Raw genomic sequence first — 23,545 nt, 5'->3', positions numbered from 1 at the left:
ACTCTTGTTAGATGTAGTCGGAGCTAAACTCCAGTGAACCGGACGGGGCTGATTTAAAAAAAAAAAAAAAAAAAAAAACCCTTCTTCTAAGGTACGCCACGGATGGAAATTGGGAAATACAAAATGACACCCGCGCTTTTTCGAACCTAAACTTTCCCCACTCTCTGCACTCAGTTACCCTATTTTCTCCATTTTCGTCTTCCATTTTCTCTCTCCTCCATTGCCATTCACCATTTGTGCTTCAATCTACAAATTCGCGCTTAATTTCAAACTAATTCTATACCTCCACAACTCTGATGATGTTCCTTGTCAGAAAACTAGGGTTTCTGATTGTTTCAATAATCTTCATCAACTAATTTCGCAAACAATTCGTTAGGGTTTGCACTTTCGATGGGAAAAAGACGCAATACTGTTGTTGTTTTATCGTCAGACGACGATGAATTCACCCCTGGTAGAAAATGCTCAACTTCAAATTCCAAGTCGAATCCTAGAAATTCAAAGTCTGCATCGAATTCAAAGTCTAGAAGAACTTCTTCTGTTAAAACGACGACGGCGAAGAAGGCGCGACTCTCTCAATCTCTTGCTTCTTCCGTTGAATTGCTATCAAATTTTGATGAGGTGAATTTCTTTTTGATTGATTTAGTTAATTAGTTGTGTTTGTTTTCTTATTAATTGAGAGTTGATGTTACTTGTGTTTTTTTTTTTTTTTTTTTTTTTTTTTTTTTTTTTTTTTTTTGAAATACAGTACAAATTTTTTTCTGGAGATTTGGCCGAGGATTTTGCTGGGTGTAAGGTATCTACTGGTATGCTATGTACTGTACATCTATTTGTTCCGTTTTAAAACATAAAAAAAATGATAGAAGTTATAATTTGGACTACTGTTTATATTGTGATCAAGCTGGAATAACATAAGGTGATAATGAAATTGGTTAATTATGATGATATTCGTCTATTTTCTTATTTGTATAGAGATTTTGTGTTTGTTTGGAAATTGTATTAGATTCTAGGAGGCTCGACGGGTTGGAGTCTTGGGTTGATAAGTATAGACCGCGTTCTTTGGAAGAGCTAGCTGTTCATAAAAAGAAGGTAAACCAAGTTTTTAATGTAATGATTGAATGTGATACTGTTGTTTGTTGTGTATTCATTGATGCTGATTGGTTATGCCCACAATTTGTTAATTTGTAGGTGGAAGAAGTCAGAATGTGGTTTGAGGAAAAATTGATGATTCCAAAGGTAATTTAGTGCTTGGAGAATACTGATATGATGTAATGTCTTGCTCTTCTGTTACATGCTAAGATTTTGGATCTCTTTTTTTATACATGTATTCGGTGTTATTGCTTGTTGCTTCTAAGCCATAGAAGAAATTGACTTATCTTAATCAATTAGATCCTCCATTTTGCTTTCTACTAGCGATGATTTCCTTTGATTCAATAATCATATACAAGCCTTAAGCTCCCAACTAGTGTCCTATAGATTTCTTGCTATGCTTATCAAGGCAAAAATGTGTCCACTAACCTGGATGATATCACGTGTGATAAGATTAATTTTGACTTCGAGTTTTTGAACTGTTAGCAACCTCATGGCCATGGCCATGGCCAATGGGGATGATTCGGCAATGTAAAAACTGTGCTACCAGTGACAGTAAATAATTCATTATGTCTAACGTGCCCTGCCATTGGTTGCATTGTTTGTGTTTAGTTACTTTAGTTGAAGCAGTGAGTTGATAATTATGTTTTGTTAATCTGCATTGCAGCAAGGATCCCAAAATTATGCTCTCCTCATCACAGGCCAAGCGGGGACTGGAAAATCTGTATGTTGCTCTACCTCCTGTCTTGATCTCTTCCTCATTAGTATTTGTTGTGGTGCATGAAGTCCTAAACAGCTGTATAGATGTGAAGTAAAGGCTAAGAGTAGCCCCATGACATTCCATTAATCTTATGTATGAAATGCTATCACTCATATTAATTGTGACTGTCTATTGATAGTTTGAGTTTGATTTCCATATCTTGCCTTTGCCCGTCTGACCAGTACTCTTGGCAATGTGTTTCCTTCATTTGTGTGATCATCAGTGGCATTCTTGTCTTTATATGTTGCTGGTATGCATGATCATCAGTGACATCTGTCGTTGTTTGCAGCTGGTAGGAATTGGATATGTGTTTCCATTTTATTTTCTTAGGTTTTATTCAGTTTAGCTGATCTCTACTGAACTGAAGTTATAATTACTAATTAAAACTGAATATACTAATTTCTAAAACGGTATATTGATTCACAATGGTCATTATTGCACTGAGGTTACTGATTTTTGCCGATTTAACCAATCTTTACTTATTAGGATTATTTTTGCTGATTATAACTTATTTATGCAGAAATTTTTGTAAAGGTGAACTGAATAGTGACTTGGTAATTACCGCATATTGTGGGGTCTTTAGTGGTTTGTACTATCAAAGTTGGGTTGTGGCATATGGAGTGCTTGTTAAAAGAAGATACTTCGACAACTTGGTGGTTGTGGCATATTCTAAGATCCGTTTAATACATGTTATTGTTGAGGGCACACTTGGATTAGGCGTAATCTGTATGAGGGTTGAATGAAAAAAAAGAAAGAATGGTGATGAGTTCAGGTGGTGCTTTAAGGGATTATGTAGTAATTAATGGACAAGGGGGAGGGAAGGGGACCAAATACCATTGTTTTAGATGTAATACCTCACCTCAGTGTGGTAGTGGATAACCCCATATGAGGGTGATAACTCCCTCATTCCCTCCCCCTCCCTCCTCTGTCTTATACAATAACTACTTCATTTGTTGTAATTCCATGCCCTTAGTGTATTTGAAGCTGGACAGTTTTCTCTAGACCTTGTGTAGTTTTGGAACATGTTATTCTTATCAATCATCAATGTAGCTGAATGCCTGCACATTTTAATGTAATAGGATATCCATGTTTGCGTTTGAGCAAAATTGTGCTCAATTTACATCCACTATTTGTCAGTGATGACTCCTTGTAAAATTTCATTTATATTTCCTGTGAATAGCCTTGCTCATTTTTTTTTTTTGGCCTAGATGTAGCCTTGCAGTTTAATCGAACTGTTTGACCTCCTCCATCTGCTTGTGGCTTTGGATGTGTAGTTATCCTTAATCGTGTGCTGATTAGTAATTTCGTGACTAGGCAACGGTCCGTGTTGTTGCATCTCAATATGGAGCTGAAGTTTGTGAATGGAATACACCTACTCCTACAATTTGGCAGGAGCATGTTCATAACTCGAATGCAGGTAACCTTTACTATTATGTCCATAGTTTTTTTCTACAGTATTTTTATCTGCTTCAACAATTTCTTGATGTAGCATGAGGTGTAAGAACAAGTTGACTTTAATGTAAGGTTTAACAGAGTAAATTGTGGTAATAATTGATTAAATGTAGTAGCTGAGTATGCTGTTTTGAAATGTGTTTTATTATTTCTTAAATGCTGAGGAAAATTTTAGTTGTTCAAAGCAATTGCTTCCCCCCCCCCCCCCCCCCTCTCTTCTTCTGCTATTGGACTAAGTAGGGAATTTGTTTCTTAAGCTTAAAAGGTGGACCTTGATATTCATGTACTTGCAATTATTGCATTTGGTTAAGCATATAACAAGTTACTTGTCTACTTCTAGGGGTACGTTACATATCTAAGTTGGATGAGTTTGAGAATTTTGTGGAGCGAGCTAGGAAATATGGGATGCTTTCATCATCCCTTAATAGGTCAAAGCAGCCCATGGTACTCTTGATTGAAGATCTTCCCATAGCAAATGGAAGAATTGCTCAAGAAAGACTTCTCAGCTGCTTGCAACTTCTTGTTAATTCAGTACAAGTACCGACAGTGATTTTGATTACTGATTATAGTGTAGCTGACTCTGCTGATGCTGGCATGCGCTTTTGGGAAGAACTTTCTTCATCTCTAGAGGGTGCTGGCGCCTGCAAGGTTTCCGTTTCTGAACTGTATCTATCTTTTCCTGGGGGATAGAGTTAGGGGGGTGGGTAATAATTCAGGCAATGTTTGAATTTTTATGTATTATTTCTGCTAAAATTTTCAGGTGGCTTTCAATCCAATAACAGTAAATTCAATTAAGAAGGTGCTTTCCAGAATATGTAAACTAGAAAATTGCAACATAAGCCGTGAGCAGTTAGATTTGATAGCCAATGCAAGTGGAGGTGATATCAGACATGCTATCACTACTTTGCAGTATGCTGGTCTGAGACAAGAGAATAAGAATCTTGTGATGTCTGAGAAATACACCTCTGATTCAGAAGTTAAAGCTCATGATCATGGTGAAAAGGATGTTGTATCATCTCTGGCATCTGGCAGGGATCAAACACTATCTTTATTTCACGGCCTTGGGAAGTTTTTACACAACAAAAGAGACGCTGAATGTACCATGTCACATTGTAAGCATTTATTACAGCTTAAGTTGTGTTTGCTTGCCTGTTGCTGCTGAAAAAATGATTGTGCAACTAAGTGCAGATAGTAGCAACTACACAAATAGATGATTGAAATTTGCTCCTGCCCAAGACCTCTCCTTAACTGTTTTTATCATGGGTTTTATTTATTTATTTATTTTGGTTGGATTGGGTTGCTGGTGGATGGTTGTGCTGTGCAAAGGACGTTTAAGAGCTTACTGGGATACATCTTGAGAGATCTTCATAACTATATTCTATGGACTTCAACCCTTCAAGTTCAAGATGATAATCTGCCTACAGCCTTTTAGTGTGTGTAATTATTCTATTTCATCTTTTCAAATCATAATGCCACTTACTGCTGTAAATTACAGTTCTTTTTTACAAAGTACAACGGACTATGTTGAAAGGACGTGAACTGCTTGTGTTAATGTATTCATTGTGAGTTTGGAATTGTGCATATTGGATGGGGGTTTAATTACAAACAAACATTTGGTTATTAACAGAAAGTTAACTTGGTCTTCCTTACCAAAGGCTGGAGCTTCTTTACAGGCTTGGTGTAATGCTTTCTAGGATACTTGGAGTATAATTGCTCTATATAAAGATCACTTTGCATTCAAATTTTAATTGTCTTGCATTCAATACTCCACCCCAACTAAAAAAAAAAAAAAAAAAAAAAAGAAAACCTCAAAACTAAGACTGTTGAAGATATATATCTTCAACAGTACAACTCTTAGTTTTGAGGGTTTTTTATTTTATTTTATTTATTTATTTATTTATTTATTTTTATTATATATATATATATATATATATATATATATATATATATATATATATATATATATTCCATGCTTGCAATAACTGTTACTTGCTTTGTAGGTGAAGATGGATTTCATCTGAAAGAAGAATTTACAAGATTACCTTTGAAGATGGATGCTCCGGAAAAGGTTCTTTGTCAAGCATATGGGCAAGCAAGGCCAGTAGCTGAATTTCTGCATGAAAATGGTGCGTTTTTTGAATTTTAACCAGTGCTTTGTATTTTGTGGTTATTCTAGGACTTGTGAAATATTTTATGTCCGTGCCAAAGTAGAGAGCACAGCATAACTCTTCAGGCCAAAGTGGAGAGCACAAGATTCTTCTTCTTCATCTTAAATACTGAGTAAACTCCTGTAACTCCTGGAAAAAAAGTGTAAACTGAAATACTAAATTGTGTGAGAATCGTTTTCCTAGCTTCAGCTCAGTTCTCAGGAAGTGGAATAGCATCCCAGGAAGCTCAGGAGTCCCACACACTCAGAAATACTAAATTGTGTGAGAATCGTTTTCCTAGCTTCAGCTCAGTTCTTAGGAAGTGGAATAGCATCCCAGGAAGCTTAGAAGTCCCACACACGCACTCTTAAATAACTTACATGATTAACTGCTGCTGGAACAGTTGTTTTCTGCTTCCAGGAGAAATTTCTGCACACAAGTGGATTTTAAATGCATTAGGTCTGTTGAAGATTGTATTGAGAACCGTCATTGTGAATTATGCCTATCTGCATGGAATAAATGTATGTTCGAATGTCAATGCCTTGAAAACTTTGAGCAGTCAAGGTTAATTATTAGCTAATCCTAAAATGGATGGCACCCAAATACATTTTCTGACAGTAAGTTCTCGTTTCTTGCACCTTTTCTCGCAGTTTTAGATTTTCTCAGTCAGGAAGCAATTGAAGATGCATGGACTGTGGCATCATATTTGAGTGATGCTGACTGCCTTCTTTCCTCAGTTCATCGAACTTTGGCCAGAAATTATGAAGCAGAAAATGTTATTCAATCAGCTGCTGCCTCAGTAGCTGTCCGTGGGGTGCTCTTTGGAAATGCTCATCCTTCCCCTTCCAGGTGTGACAATCGTGTTATGTATTTCTTATTACATTTCGTGCAGGTTGCCATTCATACATCTACTGAGTTATTTGCCAATTACCTTTGTGTTTGATAGGTGGCACTCTATACGTCGCCCTAATCTTTGGCAGGCAGAGAAATCAACAAGGCGCAATATGGTGAGTTCTGTTTATCATTGTACTGTTGTGGTATATTTGGAAGACACCCCCCCCCCCCTCTTTTTTTTTATATATATATATAAAAAAAAAGCTTTTTGGTCTGTCATATACTCCTTACTTGGTATGATTAGTAGCCATGGAACCAAAAGCGGTTGATTCATTTTTCTTCATATAAGCTTGTGGATTATGATGGGAATATTATTCTTTCTGTTGGAATCTGGTGGTAAAAAATAATCATTTTACTTTTTCTATGGCTTTTTAGCACCTTTTTATCTTGCCATTTTGTAGTAGAAGAGTGAGGCTTTTATGCAAGAAAGTGGCAGATTAATGGTACTTGATAAAATTCTTGGAAAATCTTTTGGATTCTTTTTTTTTAATGGTACTTGATAAAATTCTTGGAAAATCTTTTCATCTTTCTCGTTCATGATATATTGATATTACAATTTAGAATCTGTAGGGCCATAGCGGCTTCTTTTTGGAGCCTTATCTGTTTTCTTATGTCCTAAATAGAGCTTATTCTTGTCCAAAAAAAAAAAGGAACTTATTGCTGTAACTGTATTAATCAATTCTCAATTTTGTCGGCAGCATGAGATGGAGAGGCAAAGGCTTGACCATTGTTATAGTATAGGCTTGTCCAATGTTTCTGTTATCTGCACTGATTATAGGCCGGCACTTAAATGGCTTGGTTATAGAGCATCTTCGCCTTTAAACTGTGCTAATGCTAACAAAAGCTTAGTACAAGATTATTCACTTGAAGTTGATGAACTTGATCAGATGAATCCCCAAAATCAAGCTAGTGACTTAACTGATGATGACATTGAAGAATGGTAATTATTATTTCATGGTTGTACCTGAGGTAGTCAGAATCTGCCATTATTGGCTGTTTCTTTTTTCAGCTCATATCACAATCAATTTTGAAGCGATCATATCTGGAGGAAGAATCTCATCGCAAAGCTTCAAGGGAAGCATTGCTCTCTATGAGGGAAAACCCGAAAGCATTGCTACTTATGTTTTGGTCTTGAGGAAGCAGGTCATTAGTAAGTCCCGCACGTATGGTTTTTGGGGGATCTGGTTAAAAGATCGGCCAGCACCCTAGAGGGACTGAGAAAATAGAGTATTGTATTATAAGTTGTATATAAAATGAAAATATTAGGTTGATCTGATGGGGGAGTCACGTTTTGATGACTCTTGTATACATCTGTGACCCATAACTTATGCAGATGACAAGCTTGCATGAAAATTGATGTGATGCTAATCAGAATTGGATGCGATTGATGTGTTTGATGAAGCCATGTTTTGGAAATTATGCAGCATGTAATTATAATACTGTTCTGCTGCAAAGTTAACTATAAGTTCCCTCATTTTCAGAAAAGTTGTGTCAACATCTTGGTTCTTTGTTAAAGTTTCATTGTAAGATTGGTAACACACCAGATTTACTACTCGTATAAAGTTATAACCAACCTTTATAACCAACAAGTAGAGCTATCAAAAACTGATCCGACCCGAGAACTCGACCTGAATTGGCAATGATCTGAACCCCACCTGCACCCTGACAATGGGGTGAAACTAGTGACCTAATCCGACCTGAACCTGACCATATGTTAACCGACAACCAATTTGATCCAATACTTTTTGACCTGAACCCAAACCTGCTCCCGACCTGAAATTAACCGTCAATCAATTTAATCCGACCCAACAACAATCTGTACCCGAACTAGTACCCGACCCAATTAGAACCTGTACCCGAGTCATAGAAGGTTTAATAAAATTTATATGCCTCTTGTTCAACTTATATACTAGTACAAATCTGTAAACCCACAATCCGTTTAGCTTGTATACCTTTTGTTCTCTATTACTCATATATAGGTTTAATAAAATCTTGATAAAGCTGATCAAATTATGGAAGGCGTAATTATATAGGTTCAACTTGAGCACATCGATATTTATTAGAATTGAACTTGAACCAAAACCCAACTCAACACTAACTCGAACCCGAATGTACCATCTATTAACCAACTCAAACTTGACTCACACACAACCCGACTGAAATTGAATCTGATCTGAATTTGGCTCGAATTGAACCCGACATATATCCGTAAAGGTGAACGACCCAGAATAAACTCAACTAAAATTGACCCGACCCGAACTTGAACCTAATATGAGGCTAGATTGACCCGACATAACCAGATCCTAATTTAACCCGAGACATGATTTGACCCAACCCAAATCCGACTTGAATACCCGAATCGACAACTCTACTATAATACACGAAATCGGAGCGATTTAGAAGGTGTCGGGAGCTGGTGTTGGAATTTCACGGAACACTAGGGGATGAATCCCGGGATCATATAAGATTGTGTGGACCCATATATGACCATTATCCAGCAACGTAAAGGCCTCGTGAGTGCTTATAACCAATACAAGAGGCACGTACAAAAACGGGTAAAATGACCATTTAAAGGCATATTGGATGGTTCCACCCACCCAATTAAACTCTCGAAGGGTATTAGGGACCATGGTAAACATCTCGGCAATTTTTATTTCCGGGCGAAAAAAGGTCAAAAAATTACAAAATTAAAGGCTATATAATCAACATATTTTTGAGGAATTTTTGAGGTTTCAGGGCCCGGTAGTGAAAAGTATTGAGACCCTAAAGCTGTAAAAAAACTGACCCGACCCAAGGACCAGACCTTAACCGACAATGATCTGAACTCAGCCTGTAATCGAACAATGGGGTGGATTATAGCCTTCAATTTTGACACTTTTCGCCACAGGCCCTAAACCTCAAAATTTCCTTAAAAATCGTGGATTATAGTCTTTAATTTTGTATTTTTTTTTTTTTTTTTTTTTTTACTTTTTTTTGCCCGTAAATACAAATTGCCGAGATGTTAACCATGGTCCCTAATACCCTCCAAGAGTCCAATTAGGTCGGTGGAACCATCCAATACGCCCTTAAACGGCCATTTTACCTGTTCACAACTGAAAGTGAATTCGTAAACTCAAGCCTACCACAGATGTTTATGACAACATATAATGATCATATGTGGTTTCAAACGGAATTATATAACCCCGAGGTGTATCCCTTAGGGTCTCAACGCTTTTCGCCACCAGGCCCCGAAACCTCAAAATACCACAAAAAACGTGGATTATAGCCTTCAATTTTGTAACTTTAACCTTTTTTTGCCCTTAAATAAAAATTGTCGAGATGTTTACCATGGTCCCTAACATACTCCGGGAGTCAAATTGGGTCGGTGGAACCACCCAATATGCCCTTAAACGGTCATTTTACCCGTTCACAACTTGTAGTGATTTCGTAAACTCAAGCCTACCACGGACGTTTATGACAACATATAATGATCATATATGGTTTCAAACGACATTATATAACCCCGAGATGTATCCCTTAAGGTCTCAAGGCTTTTCGCCACAGGCCCATAAACCTCAAAATTTCCTAAAAAAGCATAAATTATAGCCTTTAATTTTGTAATTTTTTTACATTTTTTCGCCCGTAAATAAAAATTGCCGAGATGTTAACTATGGTCCCTAATACCCTCAAAAAGTCCAATTGGGTCGGTGGAACCATCCAATACACGCTTAAACGGTCATTTTACCCGTTCACAACTTGAAGTGATTTCGTAAAATCAAGCCTACCACGGACACTTATGACAACATATAATGATCATATGTGGTTTCAAACAGAATTATATGACCCAAAGATGTATCCCATAGGGTCTCAAGGCTTTTCGCCACCGGGCCCGAAACCTCAAATTTCCTCAAAAAGCGTGGATTATAGCCTTCAATTTTGTAATTTTTTTTTACCTTTTTTTCGCCCTAAAATAATATTTGCCGAGATGTATCCCTTAGGGTGTCAAGGATTTTCGCCACCGGGCCCTGAAACATCAAATTTTCCTCATAAAGTGTGGATCATAGCCTTCAATTTTGTAATTTTTTTACCTTTATTTGCCCAGAAATTAAAAATTGTGGAGAGGTTTACCATGGTCCCTTATATCTTCCGAGAGTCAAATTGGGTTGGTGGAACCGTCCAATATGCCCTTAAACGGTCATTTTACCCGTTCACAACTTGCAGTGATTTCGTAAACTCAAGCCTACCACGTACGTTTATGACAACATATAATGATCATATATGGTATCAAACGGCATTATTTGACCCCAAGATATATACCCTAAGGTCTCATTACTTTTCACCACCGGGCCTCGAAACCTCAAAATTTCCTCAAAAAACGTGGATTATTATGGCCTTCAATTTTGTAATTTTTTGACCATTTTTCCTAGAGAAAAAAAATTGCCGAGATGTTTATTATGGTATCTAATACCCTTCAGGAGTCCAATTGGGTCAGTGGAACCGTCCAATATGCCCTTAAACGGTCATTTTACCCGTTCACAACTTGCAGTGATTTCGTAAACTCAAACCTACCACGGACGTTTATGACAACATATGATGATCATATATGGTTTCAAACGACATTAGTTGACCCCGAGATGCACCTTTAGGGGTCTCAAGGTTTTTCGCCACCGGACCCCGAAGCCTCAAAATTTCATCACAAAGCGTGGATTATAGCCTTTAATTTTGTAATTTTTTGACCTTTTTTCGCCCGGAAATAAAAATTGCCGAGATGTGTACCATTGTCCTTAATACCCTCCGAGAGTCCAATTAGGTCGGTGGAACCATCCAATATGCCCTTAAACGGTCATTTTATCCGTTCACAACTTGTAGTGATTTCGTAAACTCAAGCCTACCACGGACGTTTATGATAACATATAATGTTCCCATATAGTTTCAAACGGCATATTATGACACTGAGATATATCCCCTAAGGTCTCAACACTTTTCGCCACCAGGCCCTGAAACCTCAAAATTTCCTCAAAAAGCGTGAATTATAGCTTTCGATTTTGTAATTTTTTGACCTTTTTTCGCCCGGAAATAAAAATTTCCGAGATGTTTACCATGGTCCCTAATATCATCCGGGAGTCAAATTGGGTCGGTGCAACCGTCCAATATGCCCTTAAACGGTCATTTTACCCGTTCACAATTTCCAATGATTTCGTAAACTCAAGCCTACCACGTATGTTTATGACAACATATAATGATCATATATGGTTTCAAACGGCATTATATGACCCCGAGATGTATCCCTTAGGGTCTCAAGGCGTTTCGCTACTGGGCCCCTAAACTTCAAAATTTGCTCAAAAAGCTTGGCTTGTAGCCTTCAATTTTGTAATTTTTGACCTTATTTCGCCCGAAAATAAAAATTGCTGAGATGTTTACCATGGTCCCTAATACCCTTCGGGTGTCCAATTGGGTCGGTGGAACCATCTAATATGCCCTTAAACGGTCATTTTACCCGTTCACAACTTGCATAGATTTCGTAAACTCAAGGTTACCACGTACGTTTATGACAACATACAATGATCATATATGATTTCAAACGGCATTATATGACCTCGAGATATATCCCCTAGGGTCTCAACACTTTTTAATTTGCACCGGGCCCCAAAACCTTAAAATTTCCTCAAAAAAGTGTGGATTATTGCTAGAGCTGTCAAAAACTGACCCGACCCGAGAACCTGACCTTAACGGACAAAGATTTGAACCCAGCCTGTACTCGAACAATGGGGTGAAACTAGTGACCTGTAACCTAACTTGAACCTGATGTGATCTTAACCGAAAACCCATTTGATCCAATCTTTATGACCTGAACCCGAACCTGCCCCCGACCTGATAGTAACCGTCAACCGATTTAATCCGACCCGAAAACAATCCGAACCTGAACTAGTACCCGACCCAATTAAAACATGAACCCGAGTCATGGAAGGTTTAATAAAACTTTATATACCTTTTATTCAGCTTATATACTGGTATACTTCTGTAAACCCTTAATCCGATTTAATAAAATCTTTTGTTCAGCTTATATAACTTTTGTTCTCTATTACTCGTATATAGGTTTAATAAAATCTTGATAATGCTTGATCAAATTATGGAAGGCGTAATTATATAGTTCAACTTGGCCACATCGATACTTATTAGAATTGAACTTGAACCAAAACCAGAACAAGAACCCGACTCAACACTGACCCGAACCCGAATGTACCATCTTGTTAACCCATCCAAACCCGACTCAACACAACGCGAACCTGAAATTGAACCCGATCTGATTTTAACTTGAATTGAACCCGACCTATATCCGAAAAGGTGAACGACCCGTTATAACTTCAATTGAAATTGACCCAACCTGAACCTGAACTTGATCTGAAGCTAGATTGACCTGACATAACCTGATCCTGATTTAACCCGAGAATTTTGACGTTTGTTACCACTAAAAACACCACGCTTCACATTTGCTACCTGTTTAAATTTTTTTTTTTACTTTACTACCACGTAAAATAGAGTTTGTTAAAAATCACTACCACATGCCTTATTCTGTTACTATTTCCGTTAGTGGGCCCACTCCATCGTTTAGCCACCTCTCCAACCACCTTGCAGCCACCCCTCCTCCTCACTGCCACCCCTCCCCTCAACTGACCTCCCCCCTCCCGATGTCGGCGCCGACGCGCGAACCCACCCCCTCCCTTTCCCCCACCCTATGCGCAGCCAATCCCCCCTTTCCCTTTCCCCGTTCTTGAGCCCCGACCCCCACCCCGAACCAAAACCACCCCCTTTCCCCTTCCCTCCACCGGAAATTGGCCCCCCTCCCCTGATTCCTCCACCGAAATCGACCCCCCTCCCCTTCCCCTACCCTTTTCGGCCATCCCTAACCCTAAACCACCACCCCAAAACCACCATAACCGAAACCCTAAAATTCGTTTAGGGTGGTTTTGGGGTGGTGGTTTAAGGTTAGGGATGGCCGAAAAGGGTAGGGGAATTTCGGTAGGGGAATCAGGGGAGGGGGGCCGATTTCCAGTGGAGGGAAGGGGAAAGGGGGTTACGGTGGTGTCGGTGGTGTTGGTATGGGTTTGGGGGTTACGGTGGTGGTGGTGGTCTGGGTTTGGGGGTTACGGTGGTGTCGATGGTGTTGGTATGGGGCGTCGTCGGATTTGGGGGTTACGGTGGTGTCGGTGGTGGTGGTCTGGGGGTTCGCCGGCGTCAGGGGAAGGTTTGGGCGCCAGGAAGAGGAGGGGGGTAAGGTGGTTGTTTGGTGGTTTGGGTGGTTGGGGATTTTGTTTTAAATTTTTTTTTTAATAAATTAAATTATTATTTAATGAAATATTGGGTCCCACTTAACGGAACCTTAACGGTTTCTGTTAAGTGGTAGTGATTTTTAACAAACTCTATTTTAGGTGGTAGTAAAGTAAAAAAAAAAATTTAAACAGGTAGCAAATGTGAAGCGTGGTGTTTTTAGTGGTAGCAAATGTCAAAATTTCCTTAACCCGAGACCTAATTTGACCCGACCCAAACCCGATTTGAATACCCGAATTGACAGCTCTACCAACAAGGGTATTATTTGGCTGACAATTAAAAACATGGGAAGTTGAAATTCTTTGGAGTTGTTTGGTTGACAAATTCATGAGAAGTCTTCCCACAAAATGGAGGTATTTAATTACCTAGGTAAGTTGAACTTTCTAAGAGCATTTCTACTTTTCATGGTTAGTCAATCACAATTTAACATTTCTTAAAATTCTAATTACATGGGAATATGAATTTTTAAGGAATTTGCATTTCCCACATCCAACCAAACGAGACCTAAGTGTTAGCTTACTTGATAAAGTGTTTAACCCAAATCCTTAAAGTTTGGGATTTGAATGTTACCAATGAGTATTTAGTAGTAGGTATTTTCTTATCCTCTCCTATACTCTTGAGTGCATGACTTGTGAAAAAAATGAATAACTACGAAGTAAATAAAATACAGTATTTGAGGGTTAAGGTAAAGGGGAAAAAATACATTATCTATACAACTAATAGTATAAGAAATCATTTGTTTTCAAAAAAAACAATAATACTCGTATAAGAAATCATTTGGGTATAGGTTTTGGCCCAACACTGTAGCTTTTAAGTTTTAACCCTATTTTTCTCTCATTCGTTTTAAAAACTTATTTCCAAATTTCCCCATCAAAAAATAATAATTTTAAATTCCCCTTTCTCTTTTGCTTGATCGCTCGCTTGCTTGGTGCCAAATAGCTGATGAACAGACAAATAGTGTGGTTTCCATTGTCAATTTCACAGGTTTGTAAAAATAAAATAAAAACCCTTAATTTCCCTTAAATTTGCATTTACATAATTTCTATACATCTTCTGTTACTTTCTACGCATATAAAAAAAAAAAAAAAAAAAAAAAAAAAAAGAAAAAAAAAAAAGCACTTTCGAAGATTCTCGATCATACATTTTGTTTGAAGTTAATTTCACCGTGATCACTTTATGGCCCAGAATTCCTATTCTTTGCAAAAATCAAAATTTTTGATTTAATCAGATAAGATTATAAGAATTTCTGTTAGAATTGCGTTTTTTTTTTTTTTTTTTTTTTTTTTTTTTTTTTTTTTTTTGTGAATATGTTGTAGAATTGTGTAGGTAATTCATGCTATACGTGTTATTTTGTTAAGTTTTCATCTGATTATCAGCTTTTTAGATGGTAAAATGCAAAATGCACGGCAAAGAAGTTGCAACGTTTGCCTTTCCACGGTCTTAAAGAAAATAAAAACATTACATTTCCAAGTTTATTGTAGTTAACTACTACGGTCCTACGGAGTACCGAGTATGTGTCTATGCCCTCTTAATTGCAACGTTTGTAATTTCACGGTCTTTAGGATGTTCTGTCCCAATGTACATGGTTTTTTCTTGACACATTGATGAAATACTAGGAATATCATGGTTTATGTTGTATTTCTTATACAACTTTAGGTGCACTGTCTGATTGAGCATGTCAAGTGTTACCAACATTTCTTGTGATTGTACCTGTGTAGGGTCTTAACTCAGTAGTCATCACTCGACACCCTATTCAAAATTTGTATGTCTAGCCCGGCTACACGATCAGGGAGGCTGTCGTCCACGCAGCATGAACAACCGGGAAGGGCAAAGTGGACAATGTCCCTTACTAAGGTGCTAGTTGATTTGATGGTTGATCAAATTAATCAGAGGAACAGTCAAAAGATTTCGGTGGGTAACAAATGGAAGTATATGTGTGATGAGTTTTACAGGAGAACTGGCTTGAGATGGGATAGAGAGCAGCTGAAGTATCGATGTTCCGTCTTGAAGAAGATGTATGCTACTGTGAAGTCACTTCTTGATCAAGAGGGCTTCTGTTGGGATGAAAATACTGGTGCTATTACAGCTGAAGATAAAGCATGGGATCAGTACATTAAGGTACAGCTTCATCATTCGAGTTTATTGGTTAAGAAATATTTTCAAAAATGTTGTCTGGAGTCTTACATATATTAGTTGCATTAAATTGTGCATTATAAGTTCTCGGCATTCCTTCCCTCTTGTCCCTCCTTACCGCGCTTGAAGGTTCTTCTTGGCAGTGGAGTAGTGTGCACTAGTGATACACCCTTCAATCTCAGGAAGGATTTACGGTCTTTTCATGTCAGAACTTCTCACATTCTTTAACTAATGTAAAGATGGACAATACGAGTATTCATTACCTGCTGTTGGTGTTTCATTTTCTTCTTCCCCTTCTGTTAGTATCACTAGACGCGTGCTTTTCTGTTGATCTACTATATGTTGGTCTGAATTAGGAACTGATATTGTTCATCATTTTCTTTATCAATTCTTCTAGGGTCTTGTGACATGTTTTACAAATTAAAAAGAAGTTGATTTTTTCAACTTACTTACATTGTATGAGTAAAGGTGTAATGTAAGTTATCATTTTGTGAATGATGGAATCCTGTTAATGCGCAGGAACATCCTGATGCTGATACTTTGAGAGCCACTGGCTGTCCAATCTATAAGCAATTATGCATATTATTTTCCGAATCTGTCAAAAGTGAAAAGAGTAATGGACTAGCTGAAAAAGGAGGTCTGGATCCTGTGAGCAACGTTACAGAGGACTGCTCAGCAGAATCAGAGGAAGTGGCTTGTGTGGCGAATGAGAAAGAGAAGTCTCTATGTGTTGAAACCCCTAACCAAATCAACCGTAAGAGAGGACGGAAGGGGCTTGAGGATGTTATGGCAGATGCTATATTCGAGATGGCAGCTGCATCAAGAATGAGGGCAGAAGCAATTCAGCAACGCAGTCAGAGATATACCATATCCGAGTGTGTAAATGCTTTGGATGAGTTGGGTGACATTGATAAACAGGTCTACTTTGGTGCTCTTGATCTTTTTAATAATCCAGGAGCAAGGGAGATGTTTTTGTCACTGAAAGCTGATAAGCGACTGATGTGGTTACAGGGTAAGTGCAAAGTACCCTCTAGTTCATAAAGATAGGTTAGCTTGCTGATATACATACACTCAAGTACTAAGCTGTGGCTTACACCGGACTATGGTTAGTACATAGCCGAGACTTAACAAAACTACAGCACATAGGAATAATTCATCCAATGGCTAGCACATAGCACTTGCATGCTTCATTGTTCATGTCAATAGATTTTGTTCCATTTGAAGAACTAGATTTAGCCCGATACCATTGATAGGGTCTATAGGTGGATCATGGATGAGCGAAAAAGTGATATTCGTAGAAACTAAAAAGTAAGAGCATAAGATTTGCTCCTCACATGCAGGAGACTAGCATTCTTTAGCTGGTTTTTTTGTATGCCTATGGCAACTTTTACTCCATTCTTTTCAGTATATTGGATGGAATAATTGGGGAAATATAAAAAGCGAGGCGGTTAGTGCATATAACGTGTATATTCACGAGAAAAACACAAAGTTCTGCACTTACCAGAAAGTTAGTGTAGTATAAATTTGTTAGTACTAATCAATTGCTTTTTAAAACGGTGCAATTTACAAATCTGACAGATTCACAGTTATGCAATTAGATTCTGTACTGCTGCTGGTGATTGTTATTGCTCATAGCACTCTCAAAACTTTACTAAAACTTGATTTAAATACATAATAATAATACTAAGTTTAAACATCTAAAATTCTAAAAAGCAGTAAATACTAATAGGTCTCCAATTTGCTAATACTAAAGCTTTTCATTTGATCAACTAAAACATCCTCCTAATGCTAAGATGGAGCTATACAAAGGGGGCGGATGGGGGGCAGGTGAAAGATTTGGGGAAAAAAGGTCACCTATTACTTGGTTTTAATGGCGTCCCTGAGTCAGCTTCAGCTTCTACGCCATCATTAACCTTTTGACATCGAGCTCTTGATCCATATTTTTGGCCTCGTTGTATACCTTCTCGAAAGCTTGCTTACAGACGCTTGAGAAGCCTGTCATTGCCTGAAAAACATGGGGAAGCCCCATCTGCATGTTGTTTAGTGTCATGGCCCTAGATACACTAACTGCCTTTTCATGCTTAGCTTTCTCCTCCTCTGCCTTGGCTTTCAACATGTCCACTTTTGCTCGTTTTTCTCCTACAGGGTCCCGCCCCTTTCTTGAACTTGACATCTCAGGCATTGAGTATGGTCCATACTTTGCCTCTAATGTCCTTAGCTCAATCGCCCTTTTCTCGAGTTGCTTATTGGCTGTCTCTGATCTCTTCTTCTGTTTAAGTTCTTCAGCTTGTTGAATCACAATGGCATGGATCACAGTCCACAAGCTTTTGATTCCCTCTGATGCCACTTTGTCAGGGACATTATCGATTTCAAGCTGCCATTGCTCACAAAGGGAGTAGATTGTGGAGTCTTGGATTGATCTCATTAGTGGGTTTTTGTTGAACTGAAAGAGGCTCAAACGAAGCCACCCAGTGAGAGAACGGATGTAGTCCCGTTGAGCTTTTACTACGCTGCAAAAGGATTGATGCCATTGTTGGAGCTCCACCTCGAGTTGCAATGTGGACTGGCGATGGATCTCAGATGTGGGTTCGTTGGATGGTATGGCATTGAGGAACTTCAGCTGATCAACTATGTGCATTTGGACTTGGTGACATTCGTACATGCTCCTCCACATGCACATAAACCTAAATATTGTCCCAAAAAAAAAAAACTAAAACTATTAGCATGTGGATCAAAGAGATTACAATAGACTATGAAACAGGAGCATTGATCAAGGCACAGGAGTTAAATTGGATTCTCTGAATGTAACTTTAAAGGACCCTCCAAACCTCGAAACAAACTATTACAAACACAAAAATCACGACATTACCTATTAGTCGATACTTCATGCAAACATGACATAAATTACCTATTAGTCCATAGTGATTTCACTGAATACAACCACAAGAATCAGTGTACAGGGCACAAGTGCTAAGACCTGAAAAGGACTAAACAGAAGAATGCTTTGAAATGTTAATTACGCTTAAATTAAGGCTATACAATTACTATGCAAGTAATTTTCTTTCATCTCCATCTAATTCAAGTATAATTAGAGAAAACAATGGTCGGAGTTCAACCCCGTCGTTGAATCAGAAGTTAATCCAACGACGGGGACATAAAATTGCGAAAAAGACTAGACCATGATGCATGTGGACAAGTCAGACCACGTTTCTCCAAAGAGTACAATTCATTACATCCTTTACACATCAGAAGTCCGGATATAAAGAACAAAACACCTCAATAAGATGCAAAAGTGCAACATAAACAGTCAAGTTACATTAAATTTTTGTGTTTTTTTACAGAATGGTCCAATTCCAACCCATACGTAGTACTCTATATGACTGCACGCTGCAACAATATACTTATATACACCTCAATTATAGTACGGACTAAGAAGTACTTGTTTTTATTTTAATTTTTGTTCTTAAATCTCTAAGATGTGTTTTATGGTTTACCAACCAGCAATCTTACGTATTTCAAACCTAATTTTGTCTATTTTAATTTTCTTAAGTACTGCTAAAAAACAGGAGTATATTTTGGATTATATGCAAAAAGTGGGTCAATTCAAGTCTTAGGAGTAGTAAAAAGTGAAAATAAAGGCAGTCAAAAGTCTTAAAATCAAAGTATCTCTTTCTTCAGCATGGGATCTGTTAGTACTAACCTACTGTGGTAAATAATGAACAACTAGGTTAGGTCTCGTGCCATGCACGGTAATTTTTAATAATTGTTTCATATTAAAACTACATTTAGTTATCAAATAAAAATTTGTCGAAAATATTATGCTGAATTTATGAAAGAGCCTGTTAGCCAATATATTTTCTCTAAAATTACTTTTGGCTACACATACCTATATGTGCACTCGGTAATAATTGGCCACTGGCAAGACATGATTTTAAAATAAGCTTGCGTTAATATATTTTTGTATATATATATATGATTTCACTAACATATTACATTGGTATCATTTATTAACTAAATTAATTTCCTAAAATGTAGGACATTACAAATTATGTTAAGAAAATTTTATATATATATATTTTTTTTTGCTTAAATTTAAAATTCTTAATTTTTTTTTGAAGGATACGTTAAATCTTTAATTTTAAGTAATTTTTTAATATTTGACATTCGAATTATTTTCTTTGAATATATAGTTGACAATATATTATGGAAATATACATCAAATATTTTATAATGTTCTATATATGTATAAATTTATTATCTTTTATTTATTTATTTATTATTGTATAAGATTTCTTATCAATATAATTTTTTTTAAAAAAAAAAATAACTAAAGACACCAGAAAATAGCTGGTGTGTCTTTTAGTATATAGTTATTGATGGCATATCTTCTGACGTTGAAAATTTTCCAAACAGTTGACCTCACCCATTTTGTTTCAAATTAATTGCTCTATTTCTCTTTTTAAGTCGTTTCAAATTAATCGCAACTTTCCTATTTATGGATAAAAAAATAATTATCTCTGCCTTTTTAGTTTTTACTCAATGGAAACCCACACTTGCTTTCTTTCACTAATTTTTAAATCTTTACCAAAGCATAAACTGTAAAGAAAAAAGTGTGCTTAGAGAACTATAGCTTTATTACTTTGCCTCCAAATTTGTTATTTGATTAGTAATGAGAAGCGCGCAAAGATTAGCAAAGTATAATCAAAGTCTCTAAACTAAAGGCATAATCTCATTCCATGCATTAAATGGGTTGTAGCCGAGGAGGTAGTCATTGCTAACAATGTAACGTTTCTTGATGCTAATACAACACGGTATCATATGGATTCCTCTTACTAATCCTAATCCCGGAATCTCAGATTAGATTCATTGACAATTAAGCATACCATGTGACATTTATCATCAACTATTCAAATTAAAAAACGTTAAACTTATACCGATTGAGATCAATGTTGGAAAGGTAGTAATTTAGCATTAATCAAGCAAAATGACAATCAACTAAGGACAACATAGTGCACGTGAATCACAATTATACATTGGCACTACCTCTGCCTAAAACATGTGATCATACATTCCAAAATTAAGCCTAATAAGACCATATTTCTATTTTTAGGCCAATTGAATTAAAATTATCACTAATAATACTACTAAATTTGTTAATTAGAAAAAGAAATTAGTAAGAAAATATACCCTTTAACAATGTCAAGGAGTTGAGGGTAAAGCTCAGTTTCCCTTAATTTGATGATCTCATTAGAAGTTGTTTGAATGGCTTGACTAGCAACCTCAATTTGTGACTCTAATTTCTCCACTTCTTTCTTTGTTTTCTCCGTTTTAAAATAATCTGCTCTCTTCACCTCCAATCTCCTTAGTTGTTCCACCCTTTTCTCATGCTCCATCTTTATTTTCTCCGCATTCTGATCCAATCAATAAAAATTCAAATCTCATTAATAATAATGTCTCGCGAGCGCGTGTTATCCAAGACCTGAGATCAAATCACGGCTACATGAAAGTTGAGAATTGACTAGAAAACTACCTTGACTTCATGAAAGAGTTTCTTCTCCCAAGCATAGAGTCTCTCAATAGTAGAACAATGACTACTACCATTAACATTATTAACCATTCCCATTCTTCCAACCATTATATCATCTCCTAATAACTTACCACATCCTAACCCATTTAACTTACCACTTGAACCCCACAACATTGGGCTCCAACTTGAACTTAAACTCCTCCCATTATTATACATTTTCCCTACAAAATCGATAACACTTACTTTATCATCGAAACAATTAACCAATTACATGAAATCATTTCAAAACAAGAATTCAAAAAGATAAATAAATACCTGAGGAGTTCAATTGATGGTAATTAGTAGAAGAAGTAGAGGGATTAGAAAAGGTATGAACCTCTAAAACCCCATTAACAACACTAGCAGCATCAGCAGCTCTTAGAAAATACTCATCTAACTCCTTAATAATCTCAACTAATTCTTTCCCTTGTCTCGAAACAACCACCGCCATCTCACTCTCTTTGGAGAACCCACTAACCACAGACGGCGGCGCCGCCACATTCGCCGCCGCTCTCATCGGAGTCACCGTAACATTAGTAGTATTAGTGGCGGAAATCGTATTAGTAGTAGTACGAGCCTCCTCTTCCCACTCCTCCTCCTCGGTCCCACTCCTCGGACCCGAAGACGGAACAAAAGGGTCCCAGAAATCCCACGTGGAACCGGCAACCGGCGGCGGCGGTGGCGGCGGAAGAGCTGAGGTGTTTGTTGTGTTTGAAGTGGTGGTTGTCCATGTATCGGTGCTCGGTGACATTGATGGTGGAGGTGGTGGTGTTGGTGGGAGCGGCGGTAGAGGCGGCGGCGACGGTGGGATTTCACGGCGGTTGAGGTGGTGGTGGTGGTGGAGGAGAGAGGATTCTCCGGTGGAAAATTGGAGGAGGGCGGAGCCGGTTGAACGAAGAGAACGAAGGTAAAAAGAATGAGAAGATGAAAGGAATAATCTAGCTTCAACTAATTGTTTCATGTATCGTTTTCTTGCTCTGCATCTTGATACCATTTCTTGTCTGTCAATTCTTGATACACAACACCCCATTTTTTGATTTTGGATTTTTAATTTTTTGGTGGAATGGGGTTTTTGAGTGAAATTGGAGATGGGGTTTTTGAGTTATGGAGGGTACGCCATTTTTGAAGAGTAAACAACAAAAGGAAAAAAAACAAAAGCTCTGTTTTTTAATTGAGAAACTCTGTTTTTGAAGAAGAGTGAATTGGAAAGAAAAGGGTTGAATCTTTTGAGAAGAAGAAAGGGATTCAAAACGCTGGGTTTTAAGTGTGATTAAGGTTGCTTTGTGTGTTTTCTCTCTCTAAAATTCTGCTTTTTTTTTGGAGGATAGAGAGAGAAAGAGAAACAGAGGAGCACAATGAAGCATGGGGCAGAGTGCCGTTAATAGTTGTTTCTTATACCAGTAATTTGGATTTTTTTAACTTTCTTTTTTACTGACGATTTTACCCTTGCTTGGTTATGCATGGATGAAGAATGTTTAATGAGGTAAAATGACAAATGAGGGTTTGTTCTCATACGTTGAAATTCAGTTCAATTCAGTTCAATTCAGCTCAGTTCAGTTTAGTTCAGTTCAGTTTAGCTCCTAATTTCCTTCTCTTATAAAATATTCAGTTTACTTCACTTCAGTTCAGCTGAGTTCAATCAATGAGAACAGGCCCTGAGTCCTCTCGCAGACAGTGGTAATGTTAGGAGTCTCACAACAGAAAGTTTGAACCATGTTGACTACTACACTGTACGTCAAATCTTCAATACGCTGTATCCTCATATAGTCAACATATAGTCAAATGCATTAATGTTACTCGTAGTCTCGCATTTATCTTATGATTCTCAATTATTTTTCATGATAGGTTAAAATTTGGAGTATTTTATACTGGTGTTGGGAGTAGTTTATAGCTTACAATACTTGAATCGTGTCCAAAGAAGACAAACTAGGGTTGATTGTTGCCAAAATTGTATAGAATCATATTTGAGATTGGATGCTTGAAGTTTCGAGATTATAATTTTTTTTTTTTTTTTTGAAAACCTGTTAAGGTATCATTATATTGCTAATTTGTCCATCAATACATACGGAGAAAACTCACAAGGATCATGGTTCTCCCATATTTGCTCCATACCAAAAGGTGTTAAACGAGCTACGTTATGAGCAACAACATTGCCTTCTCGTTTAACATGACACCAAACAATGAAATTGAAAAAACAAC

At 37.3% G+C, this 23,545-nt stretch overlaps 3 protein-coding genes across 3 annotated transcripts; 2 read left to right on the top strand and 1 right to left on the bottom strand.

The window, feature by feature from the left end:
• The first annotated feature begins 197 nt into the window (after positions 1–197).
• LOC145563377 (cell cycle checkpoint protein RAD17-like) lies at positions 198–7,718 on the top strand. Its single transcript, XM_081623821.1, has 12 exons — positions 198–618; positions 746–803; positions 1,001–1,086; positions 1,186–1,233; positions 1,754–1,810; positions 3,161–3,263; positions 3,639–3,946; positions 4,059–4,410; positions 5,299–5,424; positions 6,096–6,294; positions 6,392–6,452; positions 7,038–7,718. The coding sequence occupies exons 1-12, from the start codon at positions 391–393 to the stop codon at positions 7,281–7,283; spliced, it is 1,872 nt and encodes a 623-aa protein (XP_081479947.1). The 5' UTR covers positions 198–390; the 3' UTR covers positions 7,284–7,718.
• A 6,750-nt stretch (positions 7,719–14,468) lies between these two features.
• LOC145563376 (L10-interacting MYB domain-containing protein-like) lies at positions 14,469–17,218 on the top strand. Its single transcript, XM_081623820.1, has 3 exons — positions 14,469–14,631; positions 15,366–15,765; positions 16,300–17,218. Exons 2-3 carry the CDS (start codon positions 15,412–15,414, stop codon positions 16,819–16,821), a joined length of 876 nt encoding a protein of 291 aa, XP_081479946.1. The 5' UTR covers positions 14,469–14,631; positions 15,366–15,411; the 3' UTR covers positions 16,822–17,218.
• A 178-nt stretch (positions 17,219–17,396) lies between these two features.
• Positions 17,397–22,707, bottom strand: LOC145562138 (protein ALTERED PHOSPHATE STARVATION RESPONSE 1-like). The gene is made up of 4 exons (XM_081622327.1): positions 21,623–22,707; positions 21,311–21,528; positions 20,968–21,191; positions 17,397–18,464 (listed from the first exon to the last, which is right to left on the bottom strand). Exons 1-4 carry the CDS (start codon positions 22,374–22,376, stop codon positions 17,678–17,680), a joined length of 1,983 nt encoding a protein of 660 aa, XP_081478453.1. The 5' UTR covers positions 22,377–22,707; the 3' UTR covers positions 17,397–17,677.
• Positions 22,708–23,545: the final 838 nt, after the last annotated feature.

This window comes from Chenopodium album, chromosome 10, assembly GCF_948465745.1.
Source record: "Chenopodium album chromosome 10, dcCheAlbu1.1, whole genome shotgun sequence".
Lineage (NCBI taxonomy): Eukaryota > Viridiplantae > Streptophyta > Magnoliopsida > Caryophyllales > Amaranthaceae > Chenopodium > Chenopodium album.
The sequence above is the reverse complement of the archived record's forward strand: the minus strand, read 5'-3'. Positions and strand labels throughout refer to the sequence as shown.